Below are 22,112 nucleotides of genomic sequence, written 5' to 3' on the forward strand. Positions count from 1 at the left end.
TAATTAATCATTTGAATAATGAAAACAAAGCTTATTTTGTTTTTTTGTTTTTGCATTGTCATGGCAATTAACATTTGCTGTACAACATGTAATTATGTGGATCTTAATAAACATCATTAAAAAATACTGTATTCCAGTAATAAGAATCTAAAGGGGAAAACTAAATGCTTAATGGAAATGATAGTTTGAGAGGAAATGTGCTTAATTCATGAATGATTGATCATGGATTCTCTGACAAGGGCTTAAAACGTACTCCTCAAGTAGGAAATGAAACGTATGTCATAATGCCAACTTCCGTTTGTATCTTCCTGTTCAGTCTCACACTGTGTGCTGTGCTGTTATTGAGATGTGTTTGTCTGTTTCAGGACTTCTGAAGGTAAATCTGCTGCAGGTGAGAGTGACACCACAGATGTCTTCAGCTGCCAGTTTGAGAACATCCTGGAGTCGGAGCGTCTGCGGGCGACTCTTTACAGTAGCATGGACTCGCTGGACACCCTCTCCACCCCTGCACCTGAACCCACTTCTCAAACCGCTCCAGAGCCCTCCTTTGCCTTCGACATTCCCCTCACTCCGATGATTCAGCAGCGACTCAAAGACAGAAGTCTGTTCCTGGATCCCGGCGCGCCGGGCCTGAGCTCTGACACTGAGGTGCTGAGCGTCACCACCAAAAAGGAGAGCGGAAGGGCAGCTCTGGAGGTGACCTCATCGTTTCTCTCAGCAGGAGCAGCTCTAGCTAACGGCGTAAACCAGAGAGACTGGCTGCAGGGCTGTTTAAGGTAAGACCATACAGTTCACTTTATAAAAAGGTTGCAAGAATGGACAACAACTCTTTTTGACTTTATCATGGTTGCAAAAATTGTTGTTATGTAGAATTTTTAGCACTGGGCATAGTTTCATTAATGTTGTTTTGCTGAAGAGCTTGTGTGAGAGAGAAAACATGGAGGCTTGAGTTGATTATATGGCGCCCTCTGCTGTTAAATATCATCAGTTGCACTTACGTGCTCAGACCAGGGTTATTAGAACCATCAAAAAAACTTTAAATTGTCACTTTAAATAAAATAAACTTTAACTGAAATAATATATAAATATATATCAGGCATAATATTATGACCACTGACAGGTTAAGTGCATAACACTGATTATCTTTTCATCATGGCACCTGTTAGTGGGTGGAATCTATTAGGCAGCAAGTGAACATTTTGTCCTCAAAGTTCATGTGTTAGAAGATGAGCAAGCGTAAGGATTTGAGTGAGTTTGACAAGGGCCAAATTGGGATGGCTAGACGACTTGGTCAGAGCATCTCCAAAACTGCAGCTCTTGTGGGGTGTTCCTGGTCTGCACTGGTCAGTATCTACCAAAAGTGGTCCAAGGAAGGAACAGTGGTGAACTGGCGACAGGATCATGGGCAGCCAGGGCTCACTGATGCATGTGGGGAGCTCAAATTGCTCAAGAAGTTAATGCTGGTTCTGATAGAAATATATCAGAATACACAGTGCATCACAGTTTGTTGCATATGGGATCAGAACTGGACCACGGAGCAGTGGACTAAGGTGGCCTGGTCTGATGGATCACGTTTTCTTTTACATCACATGGATGGCTGGGTGTGTGTGCGTCGCTTACCTGGGGAATACATTGCACCAGGAAGCACTATGGGAAGAAGGCAAGCCGGCTGAGGTAGTGTGATGCTTTGGGCAATGTTCTGCTGGGAAACCTTGGGTCCTGCCATCCATGTGGATGTTACTTTGACACGTACCACCTACTAGGGCTGCAACGATTAATTGCGATCAATCGTTTGCAAAATAAAAGTCTGTGTTTATGTAATATATGTGTGTGTTCTGTGTATAATAATTATGTATATATAAATACACACACATACAGGTATAAAGTTTAGAAATATATGCATGTATTATAAATATATATATATATATATTTATATGTATTTTATATTACATATAAAAATAAATTTTATATTTATATATAAAATATTTTTCTTAAATATATACATGAATGTGTGTGTGTATTTATTTAAACATAATTATTATACACAAAAAACACACATATATATTACGTGTAAACAGACTTTTATATTGCAAACGATTAATCGCGATTAATCGCTGCAGCCCTACCACCTACCTAAGCATTGTTGCAGACCATGTACACCCTTTCATGGAAACGGTATTCCCTGGTGGCTGTGGCCTCTTTCAGCAGGATAATGCGCCCTGCCACGGAGGAAAAATGGTTCAGGAATGGTTTGAGGAGCACAACAACAAGTTTAAGGTGTTGACTTTTCCTCCAAATTCCCCAGATCTCAATCTAATCGAGCATCTGTGGGATGTGCTGAACAAACAAGTCCGATCCACGGAGGCCCCACCTCGCAACTTACAGGACTTAAAGGATCTGCTGCTAACATCTTGGTGCCAGATACCACAGCACACCTTCAGGGGTCTAGTGGAGTCCATGCCTCAATGGGTCAGGGCTGAAATGGGACCAACGCAATATTAGGAAGGTGGTCATAATGTTATGCCTGATCGGTGTGTGTAAATACATATATATATATTTTATTTCATGACTCAGGAGGGACCCCTTTGTGAAATGTAGGGAGAGATTTGAAGAAAGAATGCTGAAAGAGAGAAGGTCAGAGGAATATTACTGGAAAAAGAAGGGTTATGATCCACTTTAATTCTAGAAAAGTCCTGAAAACGGACACCAAGGTTGCTTTGTTTCTGCTCCATATGTGAGTAACATTGGTTTTGCTGTTTCACAGAACCAAGATATGCTGTTGTAATGTTAGCTATAGTAACAGGAAAGTTTGAGTGTCATTGTTTGTCTGGAGCTGGTGAGCTGCTGGCAACTAACAACAAACTCTTGTTTGTATATACTCTTGTGTACTGTGTATTCATTTTTTGTTCTTTCTTGGCGTTCCTTTCATCAACTATGTTCAGTTTGGTTCTGTTCACAATATGCAAATTTGAAGTGAATATAGTTTTTTGGGGTAGTTATTTTTTGTACAATGTGGTTGTGATTCCTGTACGTAACCAAAATGTGTGTGTAAAGAACAGAACAATATTAAACACTCGAACAATGGGATAGTGATCAGCTGCACAGTATTGAAGGAGCTCATGTGTTTCATGGCTGAGTTTCATGGCAGCTTATACACTTAATTAAACCTGCTGTTCACTGCATTAATTCAACCTCTCATGTGTATAATTTGATGAATCAGTGCTTGTACATGGATATTTGTGAGACCAACATGCAGCAAGACAAACACACTGTATCACAGCATAACAGTAGTAATCAGTAAACATGCATCCTCACCCGCACACTCGTCAGAAATCACGCTACATTTCCTCATCATCAGACCCATCAACCCTGCTGTTATTTATAGCTCCAGTGCAGCATCAAACTGCAGGATGCAGCCTTGTGCCCTAGAGCATGATGGATGTAAATAAAGCACATCGCTCTGTCGCTCCATTCACACACACTCGCGTGTGTTTGGCCCAGCCCCCCCTCCATCCATCCGTCCGCCCGGCCGGCCCGCAGATGGGGTAAGACGCCAGAGTTGAGCGTAGCGGCTGTAGTGATGAGACTCGCTACAGTAATGAATAAGCACAAACAGACCGCTGTGTCCTAGCAGCCCGCAGGAAACCGCACGCACCGTCTCCATGTAGGTCAGAGCCGAGCATCTGGCCGGACGGTAGGACACATCAGGAGTTCATCCACACGCACCGCCAGACGACTGTCATGGGCTCCGTAGTGTCAGGCTGCTTTTCCCAGCCGGGCCTGTCCGACGCCGAGAGTGTGTCCGTCCAGTAAGTCTTGACCTTCGGCTTGCATGACACGCTTCTTAAATGCTGCGGCGATGCACGCGGGTAGCTGCTCCTTGCGTGCGTGTGTGTGTGTGTGTGTGAGTGTGTGTGACTGCAGTGACGTCTCAGCAGCAGCTCTTGCGCCTGTCTTCTGTCAATGTCCTCTACAGCTGAAAGGTTGAAGCTTTTCTGTCTTTGTGTGATTCTCCCCTCCCTCTTGACTCCAGTGGACTGATCCTGAAGCACATCATAAATGATAATAACTGTAAACGCTGCTGATATTATTATGTATATAAAGTTGTTTGTATTGTAATATCATTACTCATCTACTGTTGAGTCAAGATCATTGAACTGCACTTACCTATATCCACTGTTAATTTATAACTGTATAACTTTAAGAACTAATGAACAACTCTGTCTTGAGTGTACATTTTATTAGGAATAAAAACAGACAGGAAATTGCTTGTATCTGGGTAAAGGTGTTGTAATATTAGTGAAATTCCAGTCAAAACAAACCCTTTAAAGTGTGGTCACATTTAATGAAGTCAACAACAAAAAATGTGACCATACCTTAAAGGTACAATATGTAAAGTTTTTGCAGTAAAATATCCAAAAAACAGTGTTATATATTTTGTTCAGTTGAGTACTCACAATATCCCAAATGTTTCCAACTATTTGTAAATTGTGAGAAAATCGTGATTTTAACCAAGTATACTGGATGTGTCCTGGAGTCGCCTGTCAATGGCGTCATATCCGCATTCCCCCTTGGTTTCGGGTTTTATTTTGTAGAAACCATGGAAACACCAAAGGAACAACTGTTTGGTTACATTTATAGACCTAACCCATAAATAACCAGTTTTATTATTATTTCAATTAATTGAATGTTCTATAATTTAGTTCGATATGGTTCAAAATTATATTATTGGAATAGGTATGATTAATTTCATTCATTCATCAGTTTTTGAGCATATACCTGAAAATTAAATTTCTAACTTAAACTGTCATAAATCTTGAATGGTTTGCAATTTGATAACTTTTTAAAGAAGACACTTGGTAGATTATTGCGGAAATGAAAAAAAAAAAAAAAAGTGAAACAAAAAAAGTTATTATGAAAAATGCATAAAAATACTGTTTTAAAATTTTATATGAAATATATATTTTCCAAAACATGTTTTACTCTAAAACTGTGTGAAAATCAAAGCCATAAAGCTAAACAAGTTTTGCTCCAAATTTGAGGTTGATATCTTAAGATTTTGTTTGGGGTGCAGTACCAAACATTTACACTAGATGAAATTCAATTCCCCTTAATTTCCAATGCGGTTATTTTCAGGACCATTTAACCTTTTCGAATCATGTCCAGGATGCTATGTGTTCACATAGCAAGTGTCAAAACCTTTACCAGGTTTCGTACCATTCTGATGAAGTAAAAAATTCTAAAATAAATTCTAAAGAAAAAAAAAACTAAAAATAAACGCTTTATTGGTCAAAAATGACTGAACAGCACTGGAGGGTTAAAGGGTTTTTTCTAAATTACACCAGGCTTAAATATCCTTCAAGCCTTTTTGAGCCATTTTAAACTTCCAGGTAAAAGGTGCAAGGTCCAAGTTTTTATTTATTTATTTATTTATTATTATTATTATGCAAACAGACAACTACAGGTGAGAAATCAAATACAAAATAACCAAGACCAACAAAACATACATAACAGCCAATATAATTTGTGTGCGTGTGTGTAAGCAGAACTGGGTGTGGGAGTGGACGCATTTAAATAAAGGAATATGTAGAGCAGTACAACAGACATAAAAATTCGCATGCAAAATTTTTGCATATTAAAAAATAAATTCAACCTCACGTTATGTCAATCACGTTTGCACACTGCCTCCGAAACTTTCGTCCGTCAAAAAAATATTCGGATCAGGTTCGTTTTTCTGCGTTTTTCGCATCCGCAAGGTCTCTGTGCATGACGAATTTTTAGGATTACGAAAACGGAAATACGCATGCAAAAATTTCGGACTCATCAGTGTGCAAAGGCCTTAATAGTAGTAATAGTAGTAGCAATAATAACAATAATAATAATGATGAAGAACTCAATTAATTGGAAATGAGGGGAAAGAATGAGGAAGACGACAAATCGTAATAATTAATTTACTAATTTAGTAATAGTAGTAATAATAACGATATTAACAATAAACTCATTGCTGCGGTGCCTAGGGCCCAAAGACCCACCCTTGGCCACCACACACATGCCATTGTTATAACAGAGACACCGGAGGCAGGAATAAAAGCAGTTAAGATGTTTATTGAGCAAACAGCAGAGCAAAACGGGTGGTGAATGAAGTGGTGGAAGATCTCAGAGGTGGAATGAGAGATAATACTGTCCTTGTTGTTGTTGCAGATGACTGAAGAGGGAGACGCTGGAGAAGGCAGATGGAAACACTCACACACACTGGTAGGTAGGCACACGAGGAGACTGGAGACAATGGAGACGAAGGAGATGATGAGGCTGGGTAAGTATCGCCTTGGGAGTCCTTGAGGTAAGTTTACAACTGGTGTAACACAAACGAGACCGGACAGTGAGTGTGTGTGAGTGTGGGGTTTAAGTGCTGGTGTTGATGACTGATGTGATGAGCTTCAGGTGGCGGTGATTAGTACGCTGGTGATTGGGTGCGCGGGTACTGAAGTGAGGTGGAACCTGACGTGTCTGTGACAGTACCCCCCCTCCCACGGCCCGCTCCTGAGGGCCGAGGACCCCGACGTCGTGGTGGTCGTCCTCGAGGTCGTGGGGCAGGCCTGTCTGGGTGGTTGGTGTGGAAAGCCTGTAACAGAGCAGGATCAAGGATATCATTCTTGGGGACCCATGAGCGTTCTTCGGGGCCGTAGCCTTCCCAGTCCACCAGGTATTCCAAGAGACCACCACGGCGCCGGGAGTCCAGGATCTCTCGTACCATGTAAGCAGTTCCATCGTCCAGGATGAGTGGAAGGGGGGGCTCGACGGCTGCCACGTCAGGTTCTGTGGAGGGAAGAACAGAAGGGTGGTGAGGTTTTAATAGTGACACGTGGAAGGTGGGATGAATTCTTTTGTATTGTGCAGGGAGTTGTAACCGGTAGGTGACGGGGTTGATCTGTCGCAGGATGGTGAATGGGCCAATGAAGCGGGGACTCAGCTTCTTGCAGGGCAGGCGCATCCTGATGTCCCTGGTGGACAGCCAGACCTTCTGCCCCGGTTGGTAGGTTGGAGCGTGGGAGCGCCGAAGGTCGGCTGTCATCTTGCGCCTGCGCAGGGCTCTCTGCAACTGGTGGTGAGCTGAGTCCCATACCCTCTCGCTCTCCCGAAACCAGTAGTCGACGGCAGGAACGTTGGAGGGTTCCCCGTTCCAGGGGAACAGTGGGGGTTGGAAACCGAGTACGCATTGGAAAGGTGTTAATCCAGTGGTGGCTTGACGGAGGGAGTTCTGGGCGTACTCGGCCCAACCCAGGTACTGGTTCCAGGAGTTCTGGTGGCCGTGACAGAAGGTACGCAGGAAGCGGCCGATCTCCTGGATCTTCCGTTCCGTCTGCCCGTTCGACTGAGGGTGGTATCCAGACGATAGGCTGACGGTCACACCCAGGAGCGAGAAGAAAGCCTTCCAGACTCGGGAGATAAATTGAGGTCCTCTATCAGAGACAATGTCCTCGGGGATTCCATAATGACGGAAGACATGGTTGAACATTAACTCGGCTGTGGTCATGGCTGTGGGTAGACCCTCCAGGGGAATGAGGCGGCAGGCCTTGGAGAAACGGTCTACGACGACTAGAATGCATGTGTTACCCTCAGACTCTGGGAGGTCGGTGACGAAGTCGACCCCCAGGTGTGACCAGGGCCTCTCAGGAACGGGCAGAGGATGGAGCTTGCCGGTGGGAAGATGGCGTGGGCTCTTGGAGATGGCGCACTCCCTGCAGCCCTGCACGTACCTTCTGACGTCGTTGGCCATGTTTGGCCACCAGAAGCGCTGTTTGAGCAGCGAGAGGGTCTCATTGACCCCCGGGTGACCAGTGCCAAGTGAAGAGTGAACGGAGTGCAGGAGTGGAGTGCGTCGTGTCCGGGTGATGTAACGCAAGCCCTGGGGGCAACCCGGCGGAGTTCGTGAGGAGGCATTGGAGGAGGGGAGTGTCTCTTCTGACCACTCGATGGGGCTCATAAATATGGATTCGGGCAGGATGGTGTCGGGGTTTTCATTCTTTTCCTCGGGTGCATGGAGACGTGAGAGAGCGTCAGCTTTGAGATTTTTGGAGCCTGGACGGTAGGATATTGTAAAGTTGAATCTTGAAAAGAACATCGCCCATCTGGCTTGGCGAGGGTTGAGTCGTTTGGCAGCCTTTAGGTACTCGAGGTTTTTGTGGTCAGTGAGTACCTGGAACGGATGGTTAGCTCCCTCCAACCAATGCCTCCACTCTTCAAGGGCGAGCTTGACAGCCAGGAGTTCCCGGTCCCCGATGTCGTAATTGACCTCCGCCGGGTTGAGCTTGCGGGAGAAGAAGGCACATGGATGGAGCCTACTTGGATTCCCCTGCTGCTGTGATAGGACCGCTCCCACTCCGGTGGTGGAGGCGTCCACCTCAACGACGAATGGCAGGTCTGGATTGGGGTGGACGAGGAGGGGAGCGGTGGTGAAGGCTTTCTTGAGGTGTTCAAAAGCTTCGTTGGCAGGTTGGGACCAGGACAGAGACTTGGGCTGATGACGGAGTAGGTTGGTGAGTGGACTGACGATGGTGCTGTAGTTCTTGATAAAACGTCGGTAAAAGTTGGAGAAACCTAGGAAGCGTTGGAGTTCTTTTATGGTACTTGGGGTTGGCCAGTTCTGGATGGCGGACACCTTCCCCTCGTCCATCCGGATGCCACTGTGATCTATCACGTATCCCAGGAAGTGGACAGAGGGCTGATGGAATGAGCACTTCTCTGCTTTCAGGAATAGATGGAACTGCCGTAAGCGTTGGAGGACCTCCGCAACGTGGTGGCGATGTTCGGCCAGGCTCCGGGAGTAAATAAGGATGTCATCTATATACACTAGGACGGACTTGTGGAGAAACTCCCGGAGCACCTCATGGATGAAGTCCTGGAATACGGAGGGGCGTTGACCAGGCCATACGGCATAACGAGGTACTCGTAGTGGCCGGTGGGCGTGACGAAGGCGGTCTTCCACTCGTCCCCCTCGCGTATCCGGATGAGGTTATACGCGCTGCGGAGGTCCAGCTTCGTGAACACAGTGGCACCACGGAGGTGTTCCAGGGCCGCTGGGACGAGGGGAAGTGGGTACCTGAACTTGACGGTTATCTTGTTTAGGGAGCGGTAATCGATGCAGGGCCGCAAGCCTCCGTCCTTCTTGGCCACAAAGAAGAAGCTTGAAGCAGCAGGGGAAGTAGACGGGCGGATGTATCCTTGGTTTAGGGCCTCTTTGATATATTCCTCCATGGCCTTCTCCTCCGGTACTGACAGGGGGTATATGCGTCCCCTAGGCACTGGTTCACCCGGCAACAGATCGATGGCGCAGTCCCATGGCCGGTGTGGAGGAAGCTTGGAGGCGCGTTGCGGGCAGAAGACGTCACTGAAGTGGGCATAATCGGGTGGAATGTCGACGGAGCGCTTATCCACAGGACTTTCGATGGAGGTTGCGTTAATGGAGATGTCTTTGGAGAGAGGAGATCTTGGAGTAGGAAGGTCTGGGAAGCAGCTGTAGAAGCAGTGGTCGCCCCACTTCAGGACTTCGCCCGTGCGCCAGGAGATGGTGGGGTTGTGTTGTTCCAACCATGGACGCCCTAGAACCACGTCAGCGGTGGATTCCTCCAGAACCAGCAGATGGATGTTCTCAGTGTGGAAGATACCCACTTGCAGCTGAAGTGGTCCAGTCATCCGTCGGATCATTCTTCGGCTCAGGGGTTTGCCCGTGATGGAGTGGACCTTGTAAACATTCGGAGAAGGCGAGGTTTTGAGCCCGAGGTGTCGACAGAGGGCGCCGGAGATGAAATTTCCTGCTGACCCTGAATCGAGGAGCGCCACCACTGAAGTAGAAGCATTAGCAGCAGTAAGGTTTACTACAGTAGTGAGTGGTTTCATTTTTTGGATTGAGGGAATGATGGCACTCACCACGGGTCGAGGAGGACGAATTGGGCATGTGGAGATTACATGCCCAGGGGAACCACAATATAGACATAGATTCAGGGTCAGCCGTCTCTGTCTTTCTGTAGAAGATAAGCGGGAGTTATCCACTTGCATTGGTTCACTTGCTGGTTCTGGGGAGCTGACGGGTTCGAACCGACGGAGGAGTGTGGTGGTTGGTAGCTGGCTCTGGTGCTCTAGGAGGCACGACTGCATACGAGAACCCACGCGGATGGCGAGTTGGATGAAGCGTTCGAGTCCTAGGGAGTCCTCGTATGCAGCGAGATGCAACCGCACGTTGGGCTCCAGCCCTTGTCGAAAGGTGGTGATGAGGGCTTGTTCGTTCCAACCACTGGTTGCGGCTAGCGTTCGAAACTGCAAGGCATAATCATTAACACTCTTATTTCCTTGTTTCAGATTGTACAATTTCTCACCAGTAGACGAGTCGGTCAGGGGTTTTCCGAAAACTTCTCTGAAGTGAGAGACGAATGCAGGGTATGATTTAACGACAGAGCTTCCTTGAGTCCAGAGGGAATCCGCCCATAGAAGGGCCTTACCTTGCAGTTGTGATATTACAAACGCTATTTTAGCCGTGTCGGTGGGGTAGAGGTGCGGTTGCATCTCCAGAACCAACTCACACTGCAGAAGGAATCCGCTGCATTCCTCCGCCGATCCAGAGTAGGGCGCCGGTTTGGCCATGGGACTGGCGGGGAAGACTGGAGAAGCAGCCGTGGCGGTGGAAGCGGAAGCGGCAGCAGCGGTGGGTGCTGGTGATGGTGATGGTGGTAGTGAGGTGAGTGCTCGACGTAAAACGTCCACGAGCTCCTGAAAGGGGTCCTGATGGCTCATGCTGATGCTTAGCTGTTATGGTCCGGTCTTCTGTTATAACAGAGACACCGGAGGCAGGAATAAAAGCAGTTAAGATGTTTATTGAGCAAACAGCAGAGCAAAACGGGTGGTGAATGAAGTGGTGGAAGATCTCAGAGGTGGAATGAGAGATAATACTGTCCTTGTTGTTGTTGCAGATGACTGAAGAGGGAGACGCTGGAGAAGGCAGATGGAAACACTCACACACACTGGTAGGTAGGCACACGAGGAGACTGGAGACAATGGAGACGAAGGAGATGATGAGGCTGGGTAAGTATCGCCTTGGGAGTCCTTGAGGTAAGTTTACAACTGGTGTAACACAAACGAGACCGGACAGTGAGTGTGTGTGAGTGTGGGGTTTAAGTGCTGGTGTTGATGACTGATGTGATGAGCTTCAGGTGGCGGTGATTAGTACGCTGGTGATTGGGTGCGCGGGTACTGAAGTGAGGTGGAACCTGACGTGTCTGTGACAGCCATGCTTACCCTGTTTTTTTTTCTGCATTCATTGTTAAAGGGTTACTTCAGCATTTAGCATTAAGCTTTGTATTAGGAGAATACCACTAGTATTTTCGAATTACCGTGCTTTCCCTCTTCATATCAGCCCGAGATGAGAGATTTATGCATTTTTATTCTGTAAAAAAGCCTGCGATGACGCAAAAATCTTCATTTAGTTTTACTGCTACCTACAACACTACATAAGCTACTGTGTTATCAGTGTAGTATCAGCGAGTCTTACCTCTAGGCGAATACGCTTAGTACCAGATGGCCCAGGCTGTTTGTCCTGTGGGAAAGTGAATATCGACGGTATCGCAGTGTCCTTCAGAATGGTACTCTTCTTTGCAAGGATATTTGGTTTGTAGTCCTCGTGCTTGAAATGGAGACTACATATTCTTGCGTTTTTTTATGTTGTCTATAACGGTGTCATCTCCAAACTTCGGGTGTTTGATGGCCCGCAGCCACTGTTTACATCGCTCCAAATCTTTAACTTAATCGGAAAATGATGGAAATTACTTGTCCTTTCCTGGTTTTGGGTGTACATCCAGATACAAAGCAGTTTAGCACAATTTCGCTGTAAATGTATGAACTAACTCACAATTTATAGAATTAATATGTAATAAAGCAAGCCTAGTTGTTTGAATTTTCCTGGTAATACCGCCTGTAACCGATAGGCGTGGTTTGGGCGTGGCCTCGCAAGGGCAGCAAAACAAGTGCATTCTGGGAGTTGTTGTCTTTCATCCACATTAGTCAAAAATAAATTTTCTGCCTTTTCTCAGTCTAGAAAGCTCCAAATTCAAAAATAATTTCACATTTCTACTACATAAATGACCAATTTTAAATACACATTCATCTTTCCAGGGGTGAAGTACCCCTTTAAACACATGATAGACGTAAGTGTATGTCAACTAGTGTGTGATACATTAAAAAAGCATGGCGTGCAGCATGGAAGCAGCCCAGTGCAAATCCCAGGCCACCATGCCTACGCCACACTTAACCTGTGTGTGTGTGATGATTTTTTTTTTTTTTTTTTCAGGTAAAAAGTTTTGTTAAACCAAAATTCAAAGCTTGTCTTGATAAACATTAATTCTCTATTTTTCTAATGTCGTCGTTGGTACAAGCAACTTCGTTCATCATTAATGTAATGTAGTCTGCGACAGACTGTCTAGATTTCCATCAGGACTTTATAGTCTGCAGTATTTCAGTGAGATATTTAAAAGCACAAACATGCAGTAAATGCCAGTGAGTATCTACTCTGAATAAGTAATGATACATTTGTGGAATGGTGCTGTTTGGGAGGAAATTAACTGCTTTTCTAAATCTTCATGTTATTTATATTCATCAGTTCTTGTCCTCAGAATATAAGTGTTGTTCTCCATAAGGCTGATAAAAGCAGTGATCAGCACTTGTGCTCTGTTAGGTGCCACCCTTTACTTCCACATGGTCTCACACTCAGAGGTAAACAGTGTGTGTGGCAGGTGCTGATGTCATGTGGCGGGGCGTCGTGGGCTCTCAGCTGCTATATAGAGGAAGTGGCTCTCAGCAATGCCCTGGGTTTGTGCCAATGCTGGAGATGTGAGTCAGCACCGGCAGACGGGTGCCAGGCGTCTGTCTGCCCACTGTCCCGCACACAGACCCGTTTCGTTTAACGACCCTTCATGTCTCCACTCACAGGCTTTGCCTGTGGCTTGCTTTTCTCCATTTTCATATGCCTGTGAGTTGTTTAGCATCACATGTATAGGCTGGAACTGAGTGAAATGGGGTAATGTATCTCAATGGGCCTATTTACACTTGGCCACTTCATGCGTTTGTCTGATCGGATAGCTATGTAAATGGCATCCGAAATGTATTTGAGTAAATTTTAAATTTTCTCACCAGTGCTGATGCTGCTTTCTCTTATTGCAGTCTTTGACTATAAAATTAGCTGATGGCAAATAATTGCTACACATATTTGTTACTCTATGTGACATGAACTTTGTCACATGAATTTGCATATAGTGCAGGAATTGAAGATCACATTCATTTATGAGACACATTTATGTGGCCAAGTGTAAATGGAATAGTTGCAATAAAACTGGATAGATCTGACCAGAGAAAACGTATGAAGTGGTCAAGTGTAAATAGGCCCTATGTGTCTCCTTCAACCATTTTTGGTTAGTTTTGTCACTTTACTACAAGCATTGCTTACTAATCATTATCAGCCTGTTATTGCATAAGGTGCAAACTACAAAACCTACCAAAACTCCCCCAAATTAAATAAATTATATTCAAATATACTTGGATTTTGGATGGAACAAGTTAAACATATATGGCCACAAATTTGTGGAACTAATTCTTAATTTGTGGACACAATGTCTAGTTTTTTTCTGCCTGTCATGTGTCAAGTTAGCAACCACTTAGAATTATAAGGTCCCCGATATTCTTCAAACGAAATCGAAGAACGAACTGAACAAAATCAGGCCAAAACGAAGTTAGTTTTGTGTTCGTTTTGGGAGTTTGAAATGACTTGCCAAAGCGAACTCTCAGGAAAAGTTCGCTCCAGCTGCAAAACACCTTCATAGTACCATTGGTCCATGACGATAACTTAAAAGGAGGTGTGCGCTGAGGCTCTGCCTTCTTTCAATCTTCTCTGACTCATTTTGTCTGCTGAATACGTCGAGGTAAGATCTCCGCGGGTGAAAACAAATATGAACACACTGGATAGATGCTTTATAGTAGAAAATGAAGTTGTGCTTCTGATGAAATAAGGCACATGACACGGTTTTTCATGTTTAATACTGTAAAGCTGCTTGCTTTTAATCGATCTGTTGAATAAAATGCTATAAAAATAAATTTGACATGACTTTACTGGAGTGTTAATTTGCAGAGCTTGTGCAAACATACCCATGTTGTTATGATCAGATGCTTTTCTTATGCTTTATAAATGCTTGCTGTTTTCTCATTTTTGTTCTGTTTATTTTATTACTGAGAGGAAAGTGTGCATCACATATTTACATATTCATCTAAACATCACTCGGACCAGTGTCAGATGTTCGATAACAGTATATTGCTTCTCACGTATTTCAAACTTCGTTTTACCCCTAAACGAAGAACGAAAAAGAACTTCACTGTGAGTGTATAACAACTGCATATCAGTGTCCTAAAAACCACTGAGAACACCTTAGTAATCACATACTGTAGCAAAACACTAGCAACCACAAAGAAGCAACCCCCCAAACACCCTAAAAATATGTAAACAGAATAAGTAAAAATCCAGTTAAATGTAATCTTATGAACACATACATATGAATAACACACGAATGAGATCCAGAGACATTATGTAAAGTGCAAGAAGGGAACCCAAAAAGTGTCAAATGACAAAGTGTGTTTTTTTCTATTCATCAGACTGATGGCCAATCTGCACTGTTGGGATTTAATTAATCAGCACACACCCTGCTAATCTACTGACCTGGGTGAGATCTGACCGGAGGAGAGATGCTGTGTGTGTGTGTTGGCTGACTCTAGCGAGTCTAAATCGTTGCTCATCAGCCTCGTATTTCACCGACCTGCCCTTCTGCTCAAGGCTGAGCGTTTTACAGCCACCTCATGTCACAATAAAGCATCACAAACAGCCTCAGATATCTGCACAGATTCTTATGGAGGTCAACACGCACAGAGAAATTCATACTGCCCATGTGCTTTTACAGGGACTTCTGCTGCAAAAACTCTGGGAACTGTTCTTGTGGTAATCTGTTGGAAGAACAGGCCGTATCAGTTAGCGTAACGTCGTCTGCTGTTATTCCGGCATTCCGTAGACGCCTTGAGAGAATCTGAGGTCAATCTAAGTGCTGTTGAAATGTGGGAGCAGGAATAGGGAAGTTGGAGAATGTTTGGAAAGGGTGGGAGGGTGACACGTGCAGGCTTTCACTTCATACTTTCAGTGTGAGGGAATGAAGAAAAACTAACTTTGCTCAGTGCCGTTTGGCTCCGCCGTCATTCTGTAGTATAGATGGAGGGAGGCGTTTTAGACCTTTATCTGGAGTCCTGTGGTCTGTTGCTCTTGCAGAAGACTTTCTGTAGCTCTGGTCAACAAGTGTACAACCATGTTTCCTTACTATCTTTTGGACTTTAGTCTGTTCTCAGGTCAGTGCCTCTCCTCTCCAACTGTTGTTGTCTCTGGATGGTGATGTGGTAAATGTCTTCATTGGTGTCTCCTTTCCCTTACCCAGGGCTGTTTGTGCAGGTGATCTTCAGTATTTGTTCTGCTTTCTTTGCTAGGGTGGCTCTGTCTCTCTTTTGTGCAATCGTTGTGTCTGAGTCTTCTGTAATTGAATTAACTCTGTGGCCTTTTATTACAGTTGTCTGTTGTGGAAGAATGACTTCCTGCTTGAGTATCATGGGAGAGTAAATCATTTCATATTCCCACGATATAGATCCTGCTGTGATATTTGTAGAGCTCTGAGCAAGAAATGGTCTTCTAAAGATATATTCTGAAATGTGAAAAGAATTAAAGTAATGTTCTTGAAATTCTTAATTCATCTTTTTGTCTGTTCTAGTGTCCTCCAATGGATGATAACGTTCTGTTTATTATAAGTGTGCTCTGCAATTATATCATCTGTCTCTTTAAATGCTCAAACTTTTCAAAGCTGGTTCATTTCTGATTGGCTGTCAATGTTTTTATTGTTACAAGCTAAAAGAAAATCATTCTGAAAGTGGTTAAAACAATATCGTTCTTCTCTGCCATTATCGTTATAGCTGTTGTGGACTTATTCTTAGAGTTGAAACATTTATTAAAACTTTATATTTATAGTTATCATAGTTATCAGCGACAAGTCATTGAATCATTCATGCAACCTATTAATTCAAAAAAGCTGATATATTCAAGAATGCCACTACTGTGTGGCTGTAATAACTATAACAGAGTTATGTTTTTTTGAGAGAAATCAGCCTACAATGGTTGAAATCAACCTAAAGGCCAAAGTATATTTCACTTTTTATGCGTTCACAGGGGTCAGCGTACAGTGCGCGTGATGTGATTTTCATCATCAGAATAGTATGAACACCTCCGAATTTTTGTAACCGCACATGTGCATTTAATTTTTTTTGCAGTAATTACTTTATCCACAAGGTGGCAACTGTGCCCTGGAGGCTTGAATTCACTAGGTAGTTGAAGAAAAACTGCATAAACAGAATAGACAATGGTGGCCTATATTGACAAGAGATTGTGCGAAGAGGTTAGAAAGTACCCTCATTTGTACAACTTTAGCATGAAAGAATACAAAGATGTTTATATAGGTTGTAACTCATAGAGGTATTGCAATTTGTCACAATGTGCATGCGTTGAACGGCTGTGTAAGCGTACAAGTCAAGTGAAGTATACTTTGCAAGGTGTGTTTGACAAAAAAAAAAAAAGCAAAGTATACTGCTTCAGGCCCTGATATATTCACGGCAAAGTCCTTTTTTATTCTTCGCTTTGGGGTAAAAAGAAGTTGGAAATACCTTTGCAGCAATATACTGTTAACGATCATGCCAACAACGTCCATGCTGCTGAGAGTGATGTTCAGATGAATATGTAAATATGTTCTCTGCTGTGTGCTTTCCTTTCACTGACAAAAGAAAAACACAACAAAAATGACATTGCTGAGAAAAGAGCAGTTAGGAAGGCATCCGATCATAGCAATGTGGATATGTTTGCACCAGCTCTGCAATTCAGCACTCCAGTGAAGTCATGCCACGTTTATTTATTAAACAATAGACTGCTTTAAAGCAGCAGCTTCACAGAATTAAACATTGTGAATTAAACATAAAATCAGTGTAGCTTTCAATTAAAATTACAACTTCATTTTCTACTATAAAGCAGCTGTCCGGTGTGTTCATATTTTTACTTGTGTCTGACCTCAATGGACTGAACAGAAAAAATGAACTGGAGAAGCCGCAGAGCCACACCCATCTATTGTGTCATTGCCACGAACCAATGGTAGTTCAAAGTTCAAAGGAACTTCATTTTTGCCTTATTTTGTTCAAAATGACGTCACACCAGTTTGTTCTTCAATTTAGCTTGAAGTATGATCAGGGCCTTTAAATGGATAGTTCACCCAAAAATGAAAATTCTGTCATCATTTACTCACCCTCAGGTTGTTCCAAACCTGTATAAATTTCTTCGTTCACAAAGGAAGATATTTTGAAGAATGTGGCAAACTGAACAGTTCTGGGGAACCATTGACTTCCATAGTATTTTTTTTCCTACTATAGAAGTCAGTGGTTCCCCTACGTTGCCGGGTTACAAACTTTCTTCAAAATATCTTCCTTTGTATTCAGCAGAACAAATGCATTTATAAGTTTGGAACAGCTTGAGGGTAAGTAAATGATGACAGAATTTTCATTTTTGGGTGAACTATCCCTTTAAGTTTCACCTGTGAACGGCGCGCTGTACCTTTATCATTCAAAAAATCATTCTGAAAGTGATTACAACACTATCATTCCTTTGTGTTATCGTTATATCATTCATTTGCCGTTTGCTTTTAAACCCTTTTTATTAAAGTGTCATATTTACATGTTGTGAATGTTAAGTTTATTGTAGCGTAATTTTTTCTTAGTCTTAACCAGTTGTTAGAATCAGGCCAAGTTTTGCACAAGTTTCCTGAGGCCAGAGAGAAGGTTTATGCTGTAGAAGCACAGCTGGCCAGACACTCCCTTCAGGGCCTCAGAAAAACCCAACATGGTGTGGTCACTGTCTGTGCAACTGCTGCTGCGTTTAGAGTCTAGCTCCGGCAATGAAAGATATACACTGTTTCCCATCATGCATCACGTGTCACAGCACAGAGCACTTCATGCATCGCCTCTCTGTCTCTTCCTTTTTTAGAGCTCATAATAATTCTTTATAGCTTGAAATTATTTCACATAGATCTTTGAGCTAAGCTAAATACTATAAGAACAGCTTTCCTTGTGTTTTCCATTTCGAATGAGAGGTGTGGTCACTTTCAGTTTTTATAGTGGTGCTCTAAAATTAATTAATTATTCTAGTTGTGGTTCTCACATACCAGAATGATTTCACTTCTTTAATCCCAAACAACTAAATTAGCTTTTTAAAAGTAACTTTTTTGTACTTGGTTATCATTATAGGTTATCTGTGATTTTCATACTGGTTAGCACAGGATCTCTGTAGTAAGATGGGGCACAATAAAGCCCTAACCAAAGGAAGAAGAAAAAATGTGTAAAAGTTAATTTATAGATTAATATCTGAAACAAAAAGAAATCAACTTTGTTAGTATGTAATGCCATATGGTTTTAAAGCGCCATCTATTTCATGCATACTGCACACACATTCGCATACTACTTTCCCAGTAGCTGTAGTATGGAAACACACATCTTCAGAGTTCCATCTGCTCTTCGTCAATTTTCTTTCAGTTGTTTTGAGAAAGAGTTTGGAAGAGGATGTTCCCGCTCTTCGCCCTCCTCTGTGCGCTAAGGTCTGGCTGAGAGCAGCAAGGGTTTGTGGGAAATGCGTGAGGGATGAGCTGACACTAGTATGTGCCGAACTTTAAACAGCGCTTTATTTTCGTACTTTTAACCAGTTTGAACTTTAACGGCGCGTTTGAGCTCGCGTCTCTGTCGGGATGTTAATGAAAGCGCTGTGTGAGAGTTGGAGGTTTGCGCTCTGGACGTGTACGTGAAATCTACAGGTAAACAAAGACACTATTGAAACTTTGATAACTGCACGCGAGCGACGCGAGACATCAGAACGCAACGCGCTCTTTGTAGTCGTTAAAGTTGTGAATAGTTGACGCGCTCGAAAAGCTTATGCGTTATTCATACAAACAAGTTGGGTCATTTATAATGTGAGCGTTTGCGTTCTATTGTGACAGGACGCATCGCGTCGCTTGCAGGGTGAAATGTAATGTTTCTTTCTTTATAAATGACACAACGAAGAAATGAACTGCCATTTTCATTTGACATCACAAATCATGTACACAAAGCATACTTGGATGCTTACAGTATCATTATTGCTGTCTACTATTAGATACTCTTATTGTGGCTGACCATGGCACAGTGGGGAATATAATATATATATATATATATATATATATATATATAATATACATACATACACACATACATACACACACACACACACACACACACACACACTCCATGGTATTTGTATATGTTAGTATGTCTTGCATTGGATTATAACATTTCAGACACAATTATATTAATGAACACTTAGTAATCATTTACAGAACTTTGTTTTATTATGTTAGTAGTTTTGTAATGATGTATACTGTTGCACAAAATCAATATTTGTTATAAGTTGATTTTAAGACAACATGCACTCTCTTATATCTTTGAGAAACGCTGTTGTTGTCCAACAAGACTAATGCTAGTTGCAATGTTTAATCAACTGGTGAGGCGTTGTGTGTGTGATAAGAGGTATTAAAAGGATATCAAGAGTGTAATGTGAGTAAATGTGACATTCTGCCTGAAGATCTTCATTGTTTTCGCACCTGTACTCATGTGTGCTGTATGTTTGATGTTTTGATGTACTGGTGTGTGAAAACAGATGCTTTTATAAAATGTTTTGTTTCTATGACTGCCTCCCTGTGGTGAAACACTAGAACAGCAGACTGTGGATTTACAACACCTCCAATATCTGTAACCCTTTTCTTTTTACTCTTTATGTATCATTTGAGGAGTTTCCACATCTAGGTATTGATTTGCTATAGTTTTATAGTTTTTTGATGTACATATATTAGTTTAGCCTGAAATTGTCTTTCAAATAAGTCACTTTTAACAGAAGTTTGATTGGCATCATAAGCCTGCAGTTAATTGCTGATCACAATTTGCTTTGTTCTGTGAATTATTGGCTACCAAGAGCATGAAACAATAGACATTTAGGAAACAAATAGTCAGTTTTAATAATCAAGTTAATATTTTGCCATGTTGCTCTAATGAATTTCATGGTAATAATAAAAAATGTCAGTGCTTGATTTTAAAGGGTTAGTTCACACAAAAATGAAAATTCTGTCATTAATTACTCACCCTCATCTCATGTCGTTCCACACCTGTAAGACCTTAGTTCATCACAAATTAAGATATTTTTGATGAAATCTGTGAGCTTTCTGCCCTCTGATAGACTGCAACATTATTACCACTTTCAAGGCCCAGAAAGGTAATAAAGACATTGTTAAAATAGTCATGTGACTACAGTGGTTCAACCTTAATATTATGAAGCGATGAGAATACTTTTTGTGGGCAAAAAAACAAACAGAAATAACAACTTTATTCAACAATTTCCTTTCTTCCATGTCAGTCTCTTATAGGGTTGGATGATTATGACCTAAAATCAAAACCTCGATTAATTGAACATTTTACATCGATTATTATGAATAATGAACGGTTAGTTTGTTTCTGTTTTTTTTATTATCTGAAATAACAGCTCACTTTCAGCAGTTATTTTATCTCTGGTTCGTAACATTTCTTACAGATTTCTGCTCGTTGTAAATCAGATAAAGATAAATTAGTACAGTACTAGTACGTAATGAAAGCGATTGCATGTGTGAATTAGTCATACCGTCTCTCTATTAATTGTGAAGCTGACAGAATTTTAAATTTTTTGGGTGAACTAACCCTTTAACTGCCTGGGTGCCTATTTTAAGTATTGTAGCTTGTGTTACTTACCTGGCAACATTTTTCTTAAATATACTTTATAATAATAATAAGAGAAAGACATTTCAAATGCATAAATAGTAGTCTTAAATAGTAGTCTTTGTCTTTATCTAGTTTGTCTACCTTTATTGGAAAGCATAGTGTAGACTAGGGCTGCCCACGTCTAAAGATTTTTCTAGTTGACTAGTGGTCGTTCATTTAAGCGTTTAGTCAACTAATCCCACGTATATACTAATAAGCAGTGGTGGAAAGAGTAGGCTACTGAAAATTTGTACTCAAGTACAAGTACTGTTACATTGCTGAAATAATACTTAATTACAAGTAAAAGTACTGGTGTCAAAAAAGTACTCAAGTAAAAGTACAAATTACTCTTCTCAAATCTACTCAAAGTACTAAAATTACTAGTTACTTTTTAGCCGGCGATATTTAATGATTTGCCAAACAATATTCAATCAATCAGTAGAAAATAGCTACTTTCAACAAAGCACTTTCACCTTATTCATGAAGTGCATGAATTAGTGGTCACAATACTGGAATTTCGAACTTCAATACAATACAAATGATCAATATTCAGTATCATTTTAAATACCAATAACATTGATCAATTACCATTACAATAATCTCAGTTAAATATTTGCTCACTCTGTGTATTTGTGTCTTTACAATAGGGTAACTTTGTTGCAATGGCTCACATGCAGCACAAGAAAGCTTGATTTCAAACTGAATTGAATATACAAAAAAGACAAGTAGATAGTCAGTAATAAAATAAGGAACAAATTACCTCAATTCAGTTGAGGTATATGAAATATAACAACACTGAATTTTTATATGCCCTGTATTTTAAAGGGTTAGTTTCACCTTAAAATGAAAATTCTGTCATTAATTACTCACTCTCATGTTGTTCCAAAGTCATAAGACCTTTGTTCATCTTCAGAACACAAATTCAGATATTTTTGATGAAATCTGAGTGGTTTTTGACCCTCCATAGACTGCAACGTTATTACCACTTTTTATGGCCCAGAAAGGTAGTAAAGACATAGTTAAAACAGTCATGTGACAAGTGTTCAACCCTAATGTTATGAAGCGACCGGAATACTTTTTGTGCACAAAATAAACAAAAAAAACCCACTTTATTCACTAATTTCTTCTCTTCCATGTCAGTTTCT

At 41.9% G+C, this 22,112-nt stretch overlaps 1 protein-coding gene across 5 annotated transcripts in view; it reads left to right on the plus strand.

Annotated features, from left to right (window-relative positions):
• The window catches only part of psd3l (pleckstrin and Sec7 domain containing 3, like), a 122,739-nt gene that overhangs the window by 27,885 nt on the left and 72,742 nt on the right, over positions 1-22,112 (plus strand). For 3 of the 5 annotated variants that reach the window (XM_067398413.1, XM_067398415.1, XM_067398414.1), the window contains one exon: positions 366-776. In XM_067398413.1, coding sequence (XP_067254514.1) covers positions 366-776 — 411 coding nt within the window. Of the gene's footprint in view, positions 1-365; positions 777-14,015; positions 15,424-18,700; positions 18,963-22,112 lie in introns of those variants that run through there. The other 2 variants (XM_067398416.1, XM_067398417.1) reach the window with 2 other exon arrangements.

This window comes from Chanodichthys erythropterus, chromosome 10 (genome assembly GCF_024489055.1).
Source record: "Chanodichthys erythropterus isolate Z2021 chromosome 10, ASM2448905v1, whole genome shotgun sequence".
NCBI classification, from domain to species: domain Eukaryota; kingdom Metazoa; phylum Chordata; class Actinopteri; order Cypriniformes; family Xenocyprididae; genus Chanodichthys; species Chanodichthys erythropterus.